The sequence below is a fragment of the Lissotriton helveticus genome, chromosome 5_1, assembly GCF_964261635.1.
Source record: "Lissotriton helveticus chromosome 5_1, aLisHel1.1, whole genome shotgun sequence".
Taxonomy (NCBI): domain Eukaryota; kingdom Metazoa; phylum Chordata; class Amphibia; order Caudata; family Salamandridae; genus Lissotriton; species Lissotriton helveticus.
This window is the reverse complement of record NC_136065.1, coordinates 2,102,996,158-2,103,012,315: the sequence shown is the minus strand read 5'-3', so window position 1 is coordinate 2,103,012,315 and position 16,158 is coordinate 2,102,996,158. Positions and strand designations below refer to the sequence as shown.

The window sequence follows — 16,158 nt, the reverse complement described above, 5'->3', positions numbered from 1 at the left end:
GTTTTCTTCATGGTGGTAGCGACAATTTCGATGGATGCGGGGTTCCAGGTGGTGATGGTGGGTTTGGCGGTGGTAGTGGCCGTAGGGGTGAAGGTAGATGTTGGTTCATTGAAGTTGTCGTAAAGGGTCATGATCTTCTGGTGGAAGAAGGTGCTGAGCTTGTTGGAGAGATCTTGGGAGGGTGTGATGTCAGAGGCTTGGCATGGGGGTTTGGTGAGATGCTTTATGACGTTGAAGAGTTCCCTTGTGTTGGCTGCGTTGGCATTGATTTCTTTCCCTGATGAAGATTCTTTTGGTGTCCCTTATCAGCTGGTGGTAGTTCTTCATGGCGACTTTGTGGTTGGTGTGGGCTTCAGTGGTCTTCTGGTTCCTCCATGTTTTCTCAAGGCCCCAGCAAGTGCGCCTGGCCTCTAGGAGTTGGGTGGTGAACCAGGCAGCCTTAGGAGGGCGTTTGGTGTTTGTCCGTCAGAGAGGGGCTAGTGTGTCGGCGCACCTGCCAATCCACCAATGGAGTTCTTTGGCAGCGGTGTTGGTGTCGGCGGTAGCTGAGGGGGGGTCATATAGGAGGGTGGCGTTGAGGAGGTCTTCGGTGACCTTACTCCAGTTCCGTTGAGGCGGGTGCCGGGCTTGTTTGGGTGCGGTGCTGGATGTGAAAGTGAAATGGATGCTGTGGTGGTCTGTCCAGGAGTGCCGGGTGGTGTTGGTAACCCGGATGTTTGATCCTCCCGTGAAGATGGGGTCCAGGGTGTGTCCTGCAATGTGGGTGGGAGTGTTGTCCAGTTGTTTGAGTCCAAGGTTGGCGCGATTTTTTGAGAAGGATGCAGTTGATGGTGTTGGAGGTTTTGGCGTCAGGTTGTGCGTTGCTGGCTATGGGCGTGAGTTCTATGGAGAGGGTGCCTCGGCAGTGGGCGCACGAGAAGGCTCCTTTGGTGTTGTTGGGTGAGTCTCATGCGCAGTGCTCGAGGAGGCTGGGTCTGAGTGTGAGGAGGCTGGCGAAGGTGCAGCGGTGGATGCCCGGGGAGTCAGGGTTCCTGGCGCTGGGCGCGGTACTTCGACACGCCAGCGGTGCGCCCGTTGGGCACGTCCTACGCGCAACTGCGCAGCGGTTGCCGTAATGAACGGGGGACGGGATCGAGGAGTAGGCGGGTAGGAGCCTGGTAGGTGGGCGGGGCTATGTGGGGAGGGCGACGGAGCTTGCGGGAGGGAGGCGCAAAGCACGAAGTAAATGAAGAGCAGAGACCTGTGGGATTTAAAACACAAACACAGCAATACACAATTTATAAACAGCGCTTGTCAGCGTGATGTCCCAAAATGAGGCAGAACCTGTGGCAGAGTTGGGCGTGAGGCTCGAATTCTGCCTTTGAGGCTGCTGTGGCGATGCGCGTCTGGCGGAGCTGCCGGGGAAGTGTTGCCTCGACCGAGGTCAGGACAAACATCCCAAACAGAGCATGAGGATGACCTAGACTTGGTGTGATCCTGAAATCTCAGGACAGTACATGAGGAGGAACTAGACCTGGTGTGAGCCCACCATCTCAGGAAAGCACATGAGGAGGATCTAGACCTGGTGTGAGCCCGCCATCTCAGGACAGCATGTGAGGAGGACCTAGACCTGGTGTGATCCTGCCATCTCAGGATAGCACATGAGGAGGACCTAGACCTGGTGTGAGCCTGCCATCTCAGGACAGCACATGAGGAGAACCTAGAGCTGGTGCGAGCCCGAAATCTCAGGGCAGCTCATGAGAAGGACCTAGACCTGGTGTGCACCCGCCATCTCAGGGCAGCATGTGAGGAGGACCTAGACCTGGTGTGATCCTGCCATCTCAGGATAGTGCATGAGGAGGACCTAGACCTGGTGCGAGCCTGCCATCTCAGGACAGCGCATGAGGAGGACCTAGACCTGGTATGTGCCCGCCATCTCAGGACAGTGCAGGAGCAGGATCTAGACCTGCTGCATGCCCTATGCAAATCAGGGGATTCCTTTGACACTGCGCCTGAGGAGGACCTGGACTAGGTGGAAGCCTGGCATTGCAGAACAGCATATGAGAAGGACCTAGACCTGGTGTGAGCCAGCCATCCCAGGACAGCACATGAGGAGGAGATAGACCTGGTGCGAGCCTGCCGTCTCAGGACAGAGCATACGAAGGACCTAGACCTGCCATCACAATCTCTTAGCCAGCTACCACAGGCAGCATTGATGAATTAAGACAAAATTAAAGGGGGTACCTAGGCTTTCCTGTTTTCAGTTTCTATTGGTTGTGAATTATGTTGGGGTGCTTTCAGTGTTGTCCAATGTTGTCAAAAATTGTAAAAATCATTGGTTATCAGTGTTTTTTTCTTTTTTGCCCATACATTATCAGGTGGATGGTGTTTTTCCAGTGCTTACAAAGAAATTGTCTTGCATTACCTTCCTTACCTCATTCATTCCAACTGTCAATTTTTTCTAGGTTCTTTCCCGCTCCTTTCTACCCTTTCATTGAATTTGCTCTTTCACGTAATTTCATTTTACTATAAACTCCGTTCTTGTCTAATTTCCCAGAACTCAAATCTCTGTTGCCAGCAGTCCAGTCCCAACCCATATAAGAACATGCATGAATGGATATGTTTGCACCGCATTAAGATGACATTTTTGCAGATAAAAGGTGAATGGTGCACATTTAACATTTCACGGCTGCTCTGTCCTTCAGGCCAATGGCAGTGAATATTTTCTGCTTGGGATGTGAGATATATTTTTAGTATGAGAAATCATTTTTAGTCGGGTGCTCCTTACTGAGTTATTGCAAGCCAGTGTCACTCTGATCGTTTCTTTGCTTTGAGATACCAAGAAAGAACTGGGACTAATAAATGCATTTTTCTGTCAGTTTTAACTATCTGGGGAATCTATTTAATAAAACCTTAAGTTGGGACCCCTTAATATCAGCGCGTGTGCAAAAAGCTACCCAAACTGCTGAGGCTATCTTTCGTTTTTCCAGCAAATTAGGCCAGAGGCCGGTTGCAGAATTAAAATCCCTATACAAAGCTAAATGTATCCCGGTTGCAGCATACGGTGCAGGAGTATGGGGTACACAATCCTGCAATAACATCCAAATTATGGAAAACAAGCTCATAAAACGCCTCTTATGTGTCCCAACAAGCACCTCTAACATCTTCTGTCACACTGAGGCGGGTTTTGAATTTGTTAATGATATCATCCATGTCTCCCCTTTGCTGCTTTGGAGTAAGGTTTGGTGCCCTGAAACTTACCAAGGAAATCTTACAGGACTGTCTCAAGCTTGAGCATTTTGATAAAATCCCATGGTTACTATACGTTAGGAATACCCTCTTTAAGATAGGTCTGGGGTATATTTTTTTGAAAGTCGATACTATTGGCGCTGAGACAAAGCAATTAATTAAGGAGGCATATCGCTCAGAATTAGGCATGCTGCAAAGTAGTGAGAGCGCGTTCTACCATAGGGGAAGGTTGCTCCATCAACCTTACCTTTCATACATAGGGCAGACACAATGGCTCTTTTATTTAACTAGGTTCCGTTTGAACACACTACATTTTCTATTTGCATTTCCACAGAAGGCGGGCTGGTGTGAGAGTTTACCCTTGTGTGCTTGTAACAACAAAGTTTCTCAAAATACACTCCATCTTATACTTTTTTGTTCCTTGTACAAAGATCCAAGGAGTAGATTTATTAGACCAATTTTGTCATCATTTGGATCCCGCTTTTATAAAGAGGGATATGAACTTTTACTCTCATTATCAACCCCAGTAATATGCAACGCTGTTCTTAGTTTTATCAGAGTAGCACTCAGCATTAGAAACCGATATTAATTATTGACATGGACTGCTGTTTCCTATTTATGCGACTAGTTTAGAGCTTGGCACCAATATCTATTGTCTTAGTGCTGGAAAACTGTTTCTTTTTTAACATATCTGATTTCTTTCATATTCATTTGTAAATCATGTAAGGATAATATTGTAATGTTTAGAGAAAAGTGCATGATCTTTTTAACTTGTATATTATGCTATGTCATACTTTTATGATTCTGTTTTCTATGAATCGAAATAAAGTTTTCTAAACGATACAAGCATTTTTCTGTCTGATCTGGGCTGATTTTTGTTGCACCGAGGCATAGGGAAGACGCCTGCTCCAACATTATTATATGCAACCTGTTAGTTGCAGGAACCTTGGTGACAGCAAACTGTGCTGCTGCATGAAGAAGCTGTTAAGAAAGTGTCATCACCTGTAGGATGCCTTGGGTCATTTGCATATGCAGTTCACAACAAGAACAAAGTTTATTTTACATTGTTGGACTGTGTAGGAAGTTTGTGTGTATCTGAGGCCCTTTAAGCGATGATTTTACCAGGTATGCTGGTAGGTCCTTGTTCTTTGAAAGCAGTGTGGGGACTGTGTTGCTGCAGCATATGCAGCAGTTGCACAAGTCACTTCAGCTTTGTATTCTTTGAGGTGTTGTAGTGCATTTTCCATCTTGGGGGAAAGAACGAGCACAGCTCAATATACTTATATGAAATGCATTCAGTGTTTTGTGCAGGTGATGTTGCCAAGTGTCAATCTTTTTTTCACAGCAAAAGTTTCAAGCTCCTTTTGAAAAGAGTAGTGGGATGAATGAAAGTTGAACCTGCCAATCCTGGGGCTGTATCTACGTCAGTGTGCAAACTCAGAATGGGTGCAGGCACCTGATTTTGCTGAAATTCAATTATCTGCATTGTAAATAGTAATTTACGTGTTAACATCTGCACTAAGCAGAGTAGCTTCTCCAAAACAAGCTTATAGACCTCTTTGCATGGTGCATGGACAGTGAAAAGGCTCAAGAGATGGCTCCTGATCTTCCGTATAAAGGTATGCATTCCCCATAAGACATGCTTTTTAGACCAGCCCAGTTGGGCTCTTACCAAGTTTAATGGATCAGCCCAAATGGAGATATAATGGGTCTATAACATGCACGCTTTGGCGCAGAGAAGCAAGACTTCATTCATCTTATCTGCTTATGTCCTTGTTTAAAGTCAACTCGGGCATGATTTTTGAAAAAGGCATTTAATGATAGAGGGATTAGATCTTGTAGAACTGCAATAATCAAAGGCTTGGATTCAACGATCCCCGTCTTAACTGTAAGGTGATGACATTTTTGATACGGTACGACCAGATAACAATGAAAATGGACAAAAAATTCACTGTGTCATTGATTGTGTAGTGATTGCAAGTACCAATAAATTCTAAGTCCCTCCGTTATGAACAAATTAGAAATGGCACCAGGAATTGCACTAATGACTGTAATATTGGGACTGGAATAAGTAGTAATGGAAGCGCACTTACTCAGCAAATATGAATTGGACCAGGTATGTTGGTTTTAAATGTTAGGTAGGGTTCTCAGATGGGTTTTAAAAGGATTCTATGTCTTGTTTTCATTTAGAAAGTCAGCAACACTGTATATTTTTTCATGAAATATTCTTTAAATAACTTTCTTATGAAATCTTGTGCTAAAAATATTTTAAGATATAGAGGGTATAAGTGTTTTCAATATTGTATGGTTTTTAACTGAAACAATAAAGACTTTTCACTTTTTCATAGCCATCCCAGTGTAGACCTAATAAACTGGAGTATTCGGTGTAGTGTATTATGTAAGGATATTTATTGTGGAGACATGTATGTGCAGGGCCGGACTGGCCGTAGTGGGCACCGGGCAATCCCCCAGTGTGCCGCACGGGTGGGGGCCGGTCTTGGGCCCCCTTGAGGGCCATTTTTGTTACAGGGCTGTTTTTGCAGCATAGCTGCAAAATCGTCCCTGCAACAAAATCGGCGAAAACCGGCCCTGGCACTGAGCTCGACGGCACCCCCAACCATCCGGGGGGCAGGGCGAGGGGGGGCAGCCGAGCACTTTGCCAGGGTCGGTTTTTGTTACCAGTCTGGCCCTGTTTATGTGTACAGGGATTTTTGCAGCCACAATCCTGTTACCTGAATTACAGAAAGAAAAGCTCTGCCCTGCTGTCAAAGAAGGAGGATGGAATATTGGAGGTGGTCCTTTCCCTTGACTGAGCCACTGCTGAGAAATCAGCCTCAACCTGCTGACCACTATATAGCAACATGCAGTGAACCGTGAGCTGAAGCCATATGATGTGAGCAATGCTTTCAAAATGGAAGTGGACCTGGGTGCTAGGGATCCGGGAACCTTGCCGATGTACACAAGGGCATATTTTGGTGACTAAGCATGGCCTATGTGGGCCATAGAGGGAGCATTCATCATCGGAAAATACTCTGAGGTAATGGCTGCACTGCACTTATACTGTTTATCACCAGAGAGTGCCAGAACAGCAAAAACTGCAGCAAAATCCAGTGCTTTCCCGTTTCCAGTGAAAAACAAATATTCCCTTTGGTGGTGTTTTATTGGTTATAATCAGTTGTTATTGAAAATTGGATACCTATATTATGGGAAAACCAAGCATGAACAAACGACTATATCACTCTGGAAAAAAGGGAAAGGCACACCCAGCCTCCTTTGGAGACAGACAGAACAGGGTGTCAGTTGAGTCCTGGGAGGTCTTATGAAAACAGGAAGAGGAGTCAGACTTTAAAAATAGTGAGAGAGTTTTTTTCGTATTTCTAAGGGGGCGACTGAATTGTTTCTCTCCAGGGTGAAGATTTACCTAATTATAGAAGGAGTGTGACAAAGAAGAGCGACAAGGTGGAAACCGGTGTTTTCGGTGGCAGTGGTGGTGTTTAAACAGTTCTTCCAGCCAGGCTAGCAAGTGCTACTGAAAAAGTAAATTCCTGCCAGAGCCTATGTGAGAAGAACACTATGAGAAATATTAAATATGCCCTTGACATACTTTTTCTCCACTTAAACAGATTCCTCATTAACAACTGAGGTAAGAGATGGTGCCCGATGTACCTGTCCAGTTGAGCCATTACAGTGATGCACTTTGTTAGAGCCCTTGGTTGATACTTACAGATACTTGGACACAGAACAGCAGTTTCTTACAAGGCATAAAATGAAATTAATCATGTCTCTGCTATTTGCTTTGTTTCATATAGTACTCTGTTGACATTTCTGATCAGAGAAAGATTAAATCTCCAAATTGTTGTATCCTTGATGAGGGATGTTTTAGGCAGGGCAGCCTGCAGCGGGCCTCTCCAGTGGGACACCATCGCCACACCCATAGGAACCCTAAAGCTCTTGCTATAGGCCTTAAGAACAGAATGAACAGATGACCTAATGACCTTCCTGGGATTTAGGATCATCTTTCTGGCGTTGAAGAAGGTGGCCCTATCCGGCTCTCTGTGAACATGTTGGAGAATATCTTCTCCAGGTACGGCTTTCCAAGACGATGTGTTAAACCGGTCAGTGGATGTAAATACAGTTTTCGGAAATATATGGTTTTCAAAAAGGAATATACCAGCCTCTGGATTCTGATTCTGGAGATGGTCCATTACGCTTGGCCAATCTTCATGTTTGTAGGGCACAATGATCTCATCAAGGTCGTTGAGTATGACATATTTGCTTCTGTACATATTTCTGTAGATACAGTCGTTGAGTGTTACCGTCTGTCCATAGTAGCCAATGTCTTTAGGATCCTTCGAGTATTCCCATGCTTTTGTCGTACTCAGGTACTCATGAATCGGCCAAGGTACCACTTCCATCGTCCCTTCCGCGGTGTAGTACTGCAGGATTTGATCCAATGTTACGCTGCAGTTAGTTTGATATATCATGACCTTTTGTGCTCCAAGCAATTTATACATCTCAATTGACTGTACAACCTGTAGGATGTTATTGTAATTTCCAAACAAGGTGGAAATGCATACCGTAAAATTAGCAGTAATCGGCTGAGGGTTACGATTCTTTATTTCAAATGCGGGTAATTGGTCACTGTCGCCTTCAGGTGACCAATTAAGAGACATGTACTTTGGGTCACAGTTAGGTGGTTCAGAGCAAAGCACATCTGCTGGGCCATAAGAAAATCCAAACCTATCATCATGAATGTCTTTAGTAGCCTTCTTTATGGACAAGTAGCCGCGTCGAGACCGACAGTGAAGCCAGCAATACAGCTCTTTCACTTCTTGGTGGTGAGCAATTGTAATGACCCGAATTCTCGGTGTTTCTCGGTCATCACGGTATGCACCAACTATGAACATTCTTCTGTTTTCCAAAGGTGTGATTGTACCTCCAGAAACTTTGCCAATGTATGTGTGCTTCTCTTTATTTTTAAATTCTGTTGCATGGGTTAAACCTGAGTTGTCCGTTTTTATTCCCTTCACTATAAAATACTTGCTTTTTGTTGTGTATAAATTCATACAGTACAGCGTTATCAGAACCATAACTGTGAACAAAACGAAGACATGTTTTCTGTTGATAGTGGACATTTTCAGTTTTGATTTCAAAAATCCACGCTGATGGTTCAAATGGAGATCTAAAAAACAGAAACAATATTAATAAAAAGTGAGGAGAGAGTTAAATGTGTGTTCTGTTCTCATGAATAAGGCATTCACCCTAATTTTTTAACACTCACCAAATGGCTGCCAATGTTTATATACCCAATACCCCCCCTCTCACTACTCTTCTGCAACAGAAACATGTATGGATGAAAAGGAAATATGCAAAAGGTGGGCGATAAATCATTAGAATAGTGTCAGTTCAAAAAAGATAAACAACGAAAGCCAGGTGCCAACGGTAACTGTGAGAGAAAGAAAGTTAGGTACTTCGTTATCCTCGTTTTGCATCATACTTGATAAAGCATTCCTAATTTTTAAGTTTACAATATCAATAAAACATCTTTAATACTTATTTGAGTGAAACTGAAACTTACAATAAGAGCTCCTGAAGACTCACTGTCCCATCAAGCCATGTAGCAAGAATCCTGCTCTTACACAGAACTGTGCAGAGAGATCTCGGACATCAGTGAATTGTGGTGTGCACCTCTGTACCTAGAAAACCCCAACCAGCTAGCATCAGTGTCACATTAGCTCTACGTCCAATAGCAAAGGAACCAATGATTAGACAACCTAGAACATGCGACTTAGGATAAACTCAGGAATGGTGGGAAGTGAGAATACTCTTTCGTTATACTCTCATACCAGTCCACAACAGGAGTAAATAAGAGACACGGGTAAGGTTAAAATATTTATTTTAACGACGTGCTCATAGGTGCAGTATCTTTGCCAACATAAGCAGACATATCATTAGAAATAATTTGGTCAGCATTGTTACAATTCCATAAAAGACAAAGGGAGAAATCATATTACAATGATGGTGAAAACAGGTCGTATAGTTCCTAGTTATAACACCCTCCCTATCTAGCAACTATGTTTATAAACTATAGAAGGTCTCTTAGGCTTGTTTGGGGGACCCCATTACCTCTCAGCTCAGCAAGAGTGAATCACCTCAGGATCAGCAAAAGCTCTCTGCATCCCTGGAAACAGAAAATCTTCCAAGTGTGTGAAATCATGGTTGCAGTGTAATAAATAAAGGCGCCAGGATCTCAGCGGGCCTGCAGCTGCCATTTGTTGTGTCTAAGACCGTTAGTCGATCAGTACGAACAACAGTTACTACGTTATGATAACCTTGACGGCCTCAGCACTCACTATGCAGACTAGGGTCACGATGTAAGTCTAGGGATGTCCAAAACAAGCTTTTTTCATGCAAAGCATTTCACATAGTCTAACTTACAACAACAATTATATGTAGTGTTGTGTGCAAAAGCGGCAAAAAGCTAAAATGACCTTTAAACTTCTAATAAGCTTATGCTAACATAACAGTGTACACAAACCAGGCTCAGGCCTCATTACAGCCTCGAAGGTCAGTTAGGCAGTTACGTTTAGAAGTCATTCAGAGGATATGCAAACACCCAAATCCAAAATATGGGCCAGATTTATCAAAATGTCATGCAACGCACCAAGACAGTTTGTTGTGCTACTCCGAGTGAGAGGGGGAGAGAAGGAATGTGGCATCTACTAAGAAATGATGCATTCCTACTCTCCCTGCGCTGACACTCTGAATGCGTCCTAGTCCCAGTGCAGACACGTGTGCGCCATGGTGCAAGGGTGCCTGCGCTACAGACAGGATTGGCTTTGTGCAAGTAGGCACTCCTTTCTGCACAAAAACAATTCTTAGATATATTATCCTCTTTCTATGTGCGCTGCAGAATGAGGAAATAACGAGGAGAAATGAAGATATTTCTCATTATGCTTTTGTTGGGAAGGCGTAACATTTTAACCCAATTCCAGGTTTAGGTATCAAAATCTATGGGTGGCTGCAGAGGAAGGCTCCTGTTCCACCTATGGAACGCCTTCCCAAGGCAGTGTAACACTACCTTGCGTTACACTGGATTTACTAACCCATGCAGACCCACGCAAGGTGGCTTTGTGCGGCTTAGTAAAAGCCCTTGCGTTGCCTTGAGTCACGGCAGGGGCAAAGCAGGGGCTTCGTAAATCCGGTCTTCTGTTTATGGATTCAGAGAGGATACCGCTGCTCACGATCGATTCCTTTGATGACAGGTAAGTGATATTTCCTTCACCTTCTTGGGATTCTCTTCAATATACATAGACGGGAGAATGGAATATCAAGCTTAACCACCACCGGTACATGGAAAAAGATAAAAAAGTTTACTCGTGGATTCCTGACTCATAATTGAATCTATTGTGATTTCAGAGCCTATGATATGATGCTTAGCAAAAGTATGAACACATGTCAATGTTTCTGACCTGCAGATTTCTGGGATTGGCCCGCTGTGGCAGATTTTAATGGATCTGCGAAATTCATCTAATTTGCTTTCCCTTAATTTCAGCAAAATTATGCATAATCATGCCAAATGGAAACCCATAATTTTAAGCTATATTTTTGGCACAGGGTTGCATTTAAACAAAAACACTGTAAACAACAGCAGCTTAAATTCTGTAGTTCATGTGCGTTCACTGTAACTTTTTACCATGAACGGAGTGTAATTACACAAAGGGGCATAATAGTGTAATTTCAGGAATTCCTGAAATTATGTGAATTACACCAAGGTAATTTTAATTTCACCCAGACATAGTGACTTCCTGGTTTATTGAGTCATAGGTCTACAAGGCAGCAGTCTGTGTGCTCTCTCCGATCATGTATTTGTATTTGTATTTGTATTTATTTTATTTGTAAAGCGCTAACATTCATCCTAAAAGGACATCACGGCGCTAAAGAAGAATTACAAGTGATTTAACGGCAACACTTTAGAAATTATTGATCTGGGCTGGGAAAAAGGAATGTTTTTAGTTGTTTCCTAAAAGAAAGGAAGCAGTCAGTTGTTCTGAGTTTGTGGGGTAACTCGTTCCATTTTGTTGCGGCAATGTGAGAGAAAGCCCTCTCTCCCATCCTGACAGTCCGAGCTCGGGTGATGGATGCTCTTCCGGACGTCATAGATCGTAGGTTTCTAGAGGGTTTATGAAATCTGATCATATCATGTAGGATGATGGGGCCTGTATCGTGGAGTACTTTGTGTGAAATACACAACAGTTTAAAAATGGCTCGTTGTCGCATTGGGAGCCAGTGGAGCTCACGCATACATTTTTTGGCTGAGTCATATTTTCTTTTATTACAGATGGCTTTGGCAGCGGCATTCTGAACCAACTGCAATTTGGAAAATAGGTAATCTGCCATTCCCACAAACAGTGAATTACCATAGTCCAACCTACTCAGCAATAGTGATTGGACTAGTGTTCTCCTGCAATCTGTCGGAACCCAGGGAAATAATCGTCTGAGCATCTTCAAAAGGCCAAAGCCTCTGCCGCAAACTATGGAGACATGGGATTTCATGGATAAGTCCTTATCCAGTGTTATTCCTAAGTTTTTAGCTTTTGTAGTCGGGTTAGGAGGCAAGCCCAAATCGCTCGGCCACCAACTGTTGTCCCAGACCTGTGTGCATCTGCCAAACAATAGAATTTCGGATTTGTCAGCATTAAGTCTAAGACATGGGATGATGCTTAAAACTGTTCATGCTGCATTAATCTGATGAGAAAGACCCAAGACAGAGTGAACAGCTCCACAGCAGACCAGCAGCGGCCAGTGCAGGGAAGAGCGGTGAGGCTGGGTGGTGGGGGGTGGTGGAGAGATTGGACAGATGACAATGAGGGAAAATTCATTATTTATTTAATTTTGCCTTGTGGTTGTCTGTTGAAATCACCCATCCCCCCGCCCGGGCCCATCGCCCCACTGCCCTTACCTGCACGGGCCGCTGCTGCAGCGGATAAATAGCTGTTTTGATTTACAGATGTGCTTTGCCTTTTCCAAAGCACCTGGGCCCTTTTTTTTACATCTAGAACATGAAGAAACCATTGACCCAGAGTAATAGCGTTTATAAACAAGGTGACCAATAAAATTGTTTTAAAACGAAAATCTGAAATATTTCACTGCAGATCAGAGGGGTGAGTTCAGAAGTTCACTCACTCTTCTAGCAGATGTCATAGTCAGTAAGAAGGACACTTTCATTGATACAAAAATTACTATCTTCATCTCTAGATCTAAAATACTAACTTTTTTTATATGTTCTGGCGATAGGCAATATTAATAGTTTCCAAAGGAGACCTCATTCATTTTGAGAAGACAATATTCACTCTAATGCAAGGGGAGGTCTCACAACTAAGGACAATACTTTTTAAGACCAAGTAGAATATTCTTTTGTCTTGGAGCTGTTAAGAAAGGCTATATGTGGTATGCAGTAATAGTAGCCAAATATACTTTTGAAATCTGAGTTTCAGCTTACATCTATTAAACATGGTCGATACGCCAATACCGCTCTCTTCTTGGCAAGGTTTCAGGCTGACCTGCTTTTCCAGACACTACTTGCAGAACCTGTTCCACTTTGAGGTATAGGATGTGCTCAAGGAAGGGTGTTTGGGTTCCTTCACAATATTTATTCTAACTTAGTGGACTTCATTGAGCCATATTGTAGGGTAGCCCGGAGGTTATGTTCTCCTGAAATCTCCTGTTGAACAAATAGATAGATGGAGCAGGTCCACGAGCCACCATCGAAAAAGCTAGTCTGGAATAAAATAATCATCTGTATTCTGTCTGAACCTGGCAATCACCTTTAGTATTAGAGGGATAACAGGAGAGGGATATCAAAATGTCTTCGACCACTCCATTGAGAGTGCATGACCCTTTAAATGAACCGCTGTGAGTTGGGATGCGAAGTCTCAGCCTTTTGCATTTGATTCAGTGGCAAATAAATAAATATGCAGCATTCGCTTGTGCTCTGCTGAAAAGATACCCATCTAGATACCATCTCTCGAGGGATGCATCTGGCTCAGAGGAGACGTCTGAAATAAAAACCATGGTGTATGGTCATCTTCTAGCATCAACATGATAGAAATTGGATGGCCAAGTTGTTTGTGCTCCATTCAGTATGGTCACCTGATCTTTGAGGTCATAAACCTTCCAGACATTTTCTGAAGTGGCCACATTTGCATCATGAAATTGAGGACTAGGAAATGGAAAAATCAACAGAGCCTATGAGAGAGGAGACTTGCCTGACTGCCAGGTTACAAGCCATCTTCAGAAGATGGCACTTTCTGTGCATAGAAGAGTTACTCCTCAGAAGGAAATATTTTTGAGATATTACACATCTTGGTTGACAAACTGACTTGCTGCATTGAGTTGCAGGCCGAAGTCCTGAAGAAGGCCCAAAGTTGTCAGTTAGCTATGTGCTACTTTTTTTTTTAAAGAATTGTGGGGCATATTATCAAGGGGGTTTATCTCCGCTTTTTTGGCTTTAAAAGCCAAGAAAGCGGAGATAAAATTATCTCCCTATTACCTAGCTGTCGCTAACACCAGTTAGCGACAGCTAGTAGGAGATAGCGACCATCTTGGGCCCCACTTTGCATGTCAGTGATATTTATCACTAATGACATGCAAAGTGGGCGTGCCAAGATGTTAGCGACTGGAAACAGTCGCTAACATCGCTATCTCCTATTACCTACTTTTGGAGATATTCGCGCTAAGCGCGAATATCTCCAAAAGCTAACACCTGCCCTGAGCAGTTCTTAGCCATGTTATCCAGTGGGAGGTGGATAACATGGCTAAGAGCATTAGCTAAGTAATGCATGAATATCGCTGACTTTTCAGCGATGCATTGCGGCCGTTTTTTATCGCATTTGCGATAAACCTTGGTAATACCAAGGTTTATCTGCGATAAAAATCGCCGCAGCTCAGTGGTAAAATTTTGTCTCTAACCAAGCAATAGCGATAATTATCGCTATTGCTTGGTAATATGCCCCTGTGTTTTTAATTTAATTTTCTGCTCTTGGTCTTTGCCAGGTTAATGTATCTCAGCTACAAAACAAACTCTTTTATCTAAAGCAATGGTTCTTAATTTTAAGATTTTTAAAAAAACTTTATTTACCATTATTCCAACACATACAGTCAATGTTATCTTAACAGTAGTTTCTGCAACAAGCTATGTGCTACTTAGTGGCAGACGATGGCAGAGAGCTGCCAATCATCAATGGAGGAGCAGTTTAAGATCCTTGTGTGATGTAAGGAAGCTGCTGCTGCTGCCACCATCATGCATGTTGAGAAAACATGCCGTGGTCATTTGAAGCAGAGAGGGAGGACTCTGTATTGAAAGTGGCATTTCCTACTTTTATCCCACACATATTAGGATGTGAAAATAGGCATCCTGTAAATCGATAGTGCTGGATGGGCCACTCTCCATGATGTTTTTGAATTAAAAAAATGGTGAAGTGATAATATTCAGAACTTTACATGATTGTTTGAGCTTCCTTTTTATGGCTGGTTTTAGCCAAGATCTTTAGATTTTACTAATTTTTTTTTTATAATATATTAAATTAAAAGGGTTTTTAGTCAACTTTCTTCATCAATCGGTCTACCAGAGTGTCATTCACATTTTGTTTCCACCCACTATAGCATACAGCATCAGACCTACGTCATGTAGGACTGCGCGGGCATGCGCAGTACTACCATGAGGCACGTCTGACGTGGGGATTCGCCGGGAACGGCCCGGAGACACAGAAATAAAGGTAAGTGTGTTTTATTTACCTTCATTTTAATTTTAATTTTTAAATTTTTTATTGAGGGTGGTGGAGGTGGGAGGGTTGTGGCTGAACTCCGCTCCGCTCTGACGTCAGATGTTTTGCATGAACGTTGCATTCTCCGCGGAACGCGAAGTATGCAAAAGTCCACAAGATCCACCAGGAAAGTGGAGTTCCCTGCCCAGGGTTAGTAAATATGATTCATAGGCCCCAAGGGTGAACTCAATAATATGAGTGAAAAAAGAAACAAGAAAAAGAAGAGACAAAGAATACTGGGCCTCTTTACATTTGCATTCATTGTATTTTTGTTGCTTTTTGCTTTTTCAAAAAATTAATAGAATATTTTAAGGAAAAAAAAAAGAAAAAGGTTAGGTTCCTCTCCTTGTTAAAGGTAATACTTATGACACCTTATCGACTTTTTCGTATCCTTAGCAAGGGAGGTTAGAAAAAGTAATTTCTCTCAGTCAAGTGTAATATATAGTTTTGATTTGAAAAAATAAATATTTGTAGAAAAATTAAGGCATGAAATGTTGCCTATTGTAGAATAGTTTCTCTAAACAACAATGATTTATAAAAAATAAAAAAATAAAAACTTTAAAGCAAGTTCCGGAATATCAGAGACGCCAGAGATAGTCTACCGTTTACATACATTAATAAATATTGTGTGGCGAGGCATTTTAAAGCAACTAAAAATCTTGAAGGAGTTCTTTTATAAGGATTAATTCAGTTGAAAGAAGGCAATTTTTATATTGTGTTTCTGTGGAAACATATTAAGGATTGGTCGAATTATGTCTCTGAAAGATGAAAGTATGTTAGAGGTTTTCTGGGGCCCGGGTCAATAGACTCAAGAGGAGGACATTTTTACAAGTTTGAAAAACTGTGGGCCATATTTACAAGACCTTAGCGCCACCGAAGCATCACTTTTTTCGACTCTCTGGTGGCACTGTGTGCTAGCCCATATTTACAAGCCTGCACTAAGCAACTTTGTGTGGCTTAACACCACCTAGTAAATATGGCCCTCTGCAACACCGTTTTCAGCGACAAAGGGGCATGCAGTGGGTGTTGCTGTGGGCGTTCCCAGCAACACCAATGGCTGTTTGACACTGCTCCAGATTTACAAGGATCTCTGAAACTGAGGCAA

The 16,158-nt window shown here is 42.9% G+C and overlaps 1 protein-coding gene across 1 annotated transcript in view; it reads right to left on the bottom strand.

The window, feature by feature from the left end:
• Window positions 1-5,026: 5,026 nt before the first annotated feature.
• Window positions 5,027-16,158, bottom strand: part of LOC144756359 (uncharacterized) — a 139,352-nt gene continuing 128,220 nt past the window's right edge. Inside the window, exon 2 of the mRNA XM_078646120.1 lies at window positions 5,027-8,410. Within this exon, the coding sequence (XP_078502246.1) occupies window positions 7,005-8,363 (1,359 nt within the window). The 5' untranslated portion in view covers window positions 8,364-8,410 and the 3' untranslated portion in view covers window positions 5,027-7,004. The remainder of the gene's footprint in view (window positions 8,411-16,158) is intronic.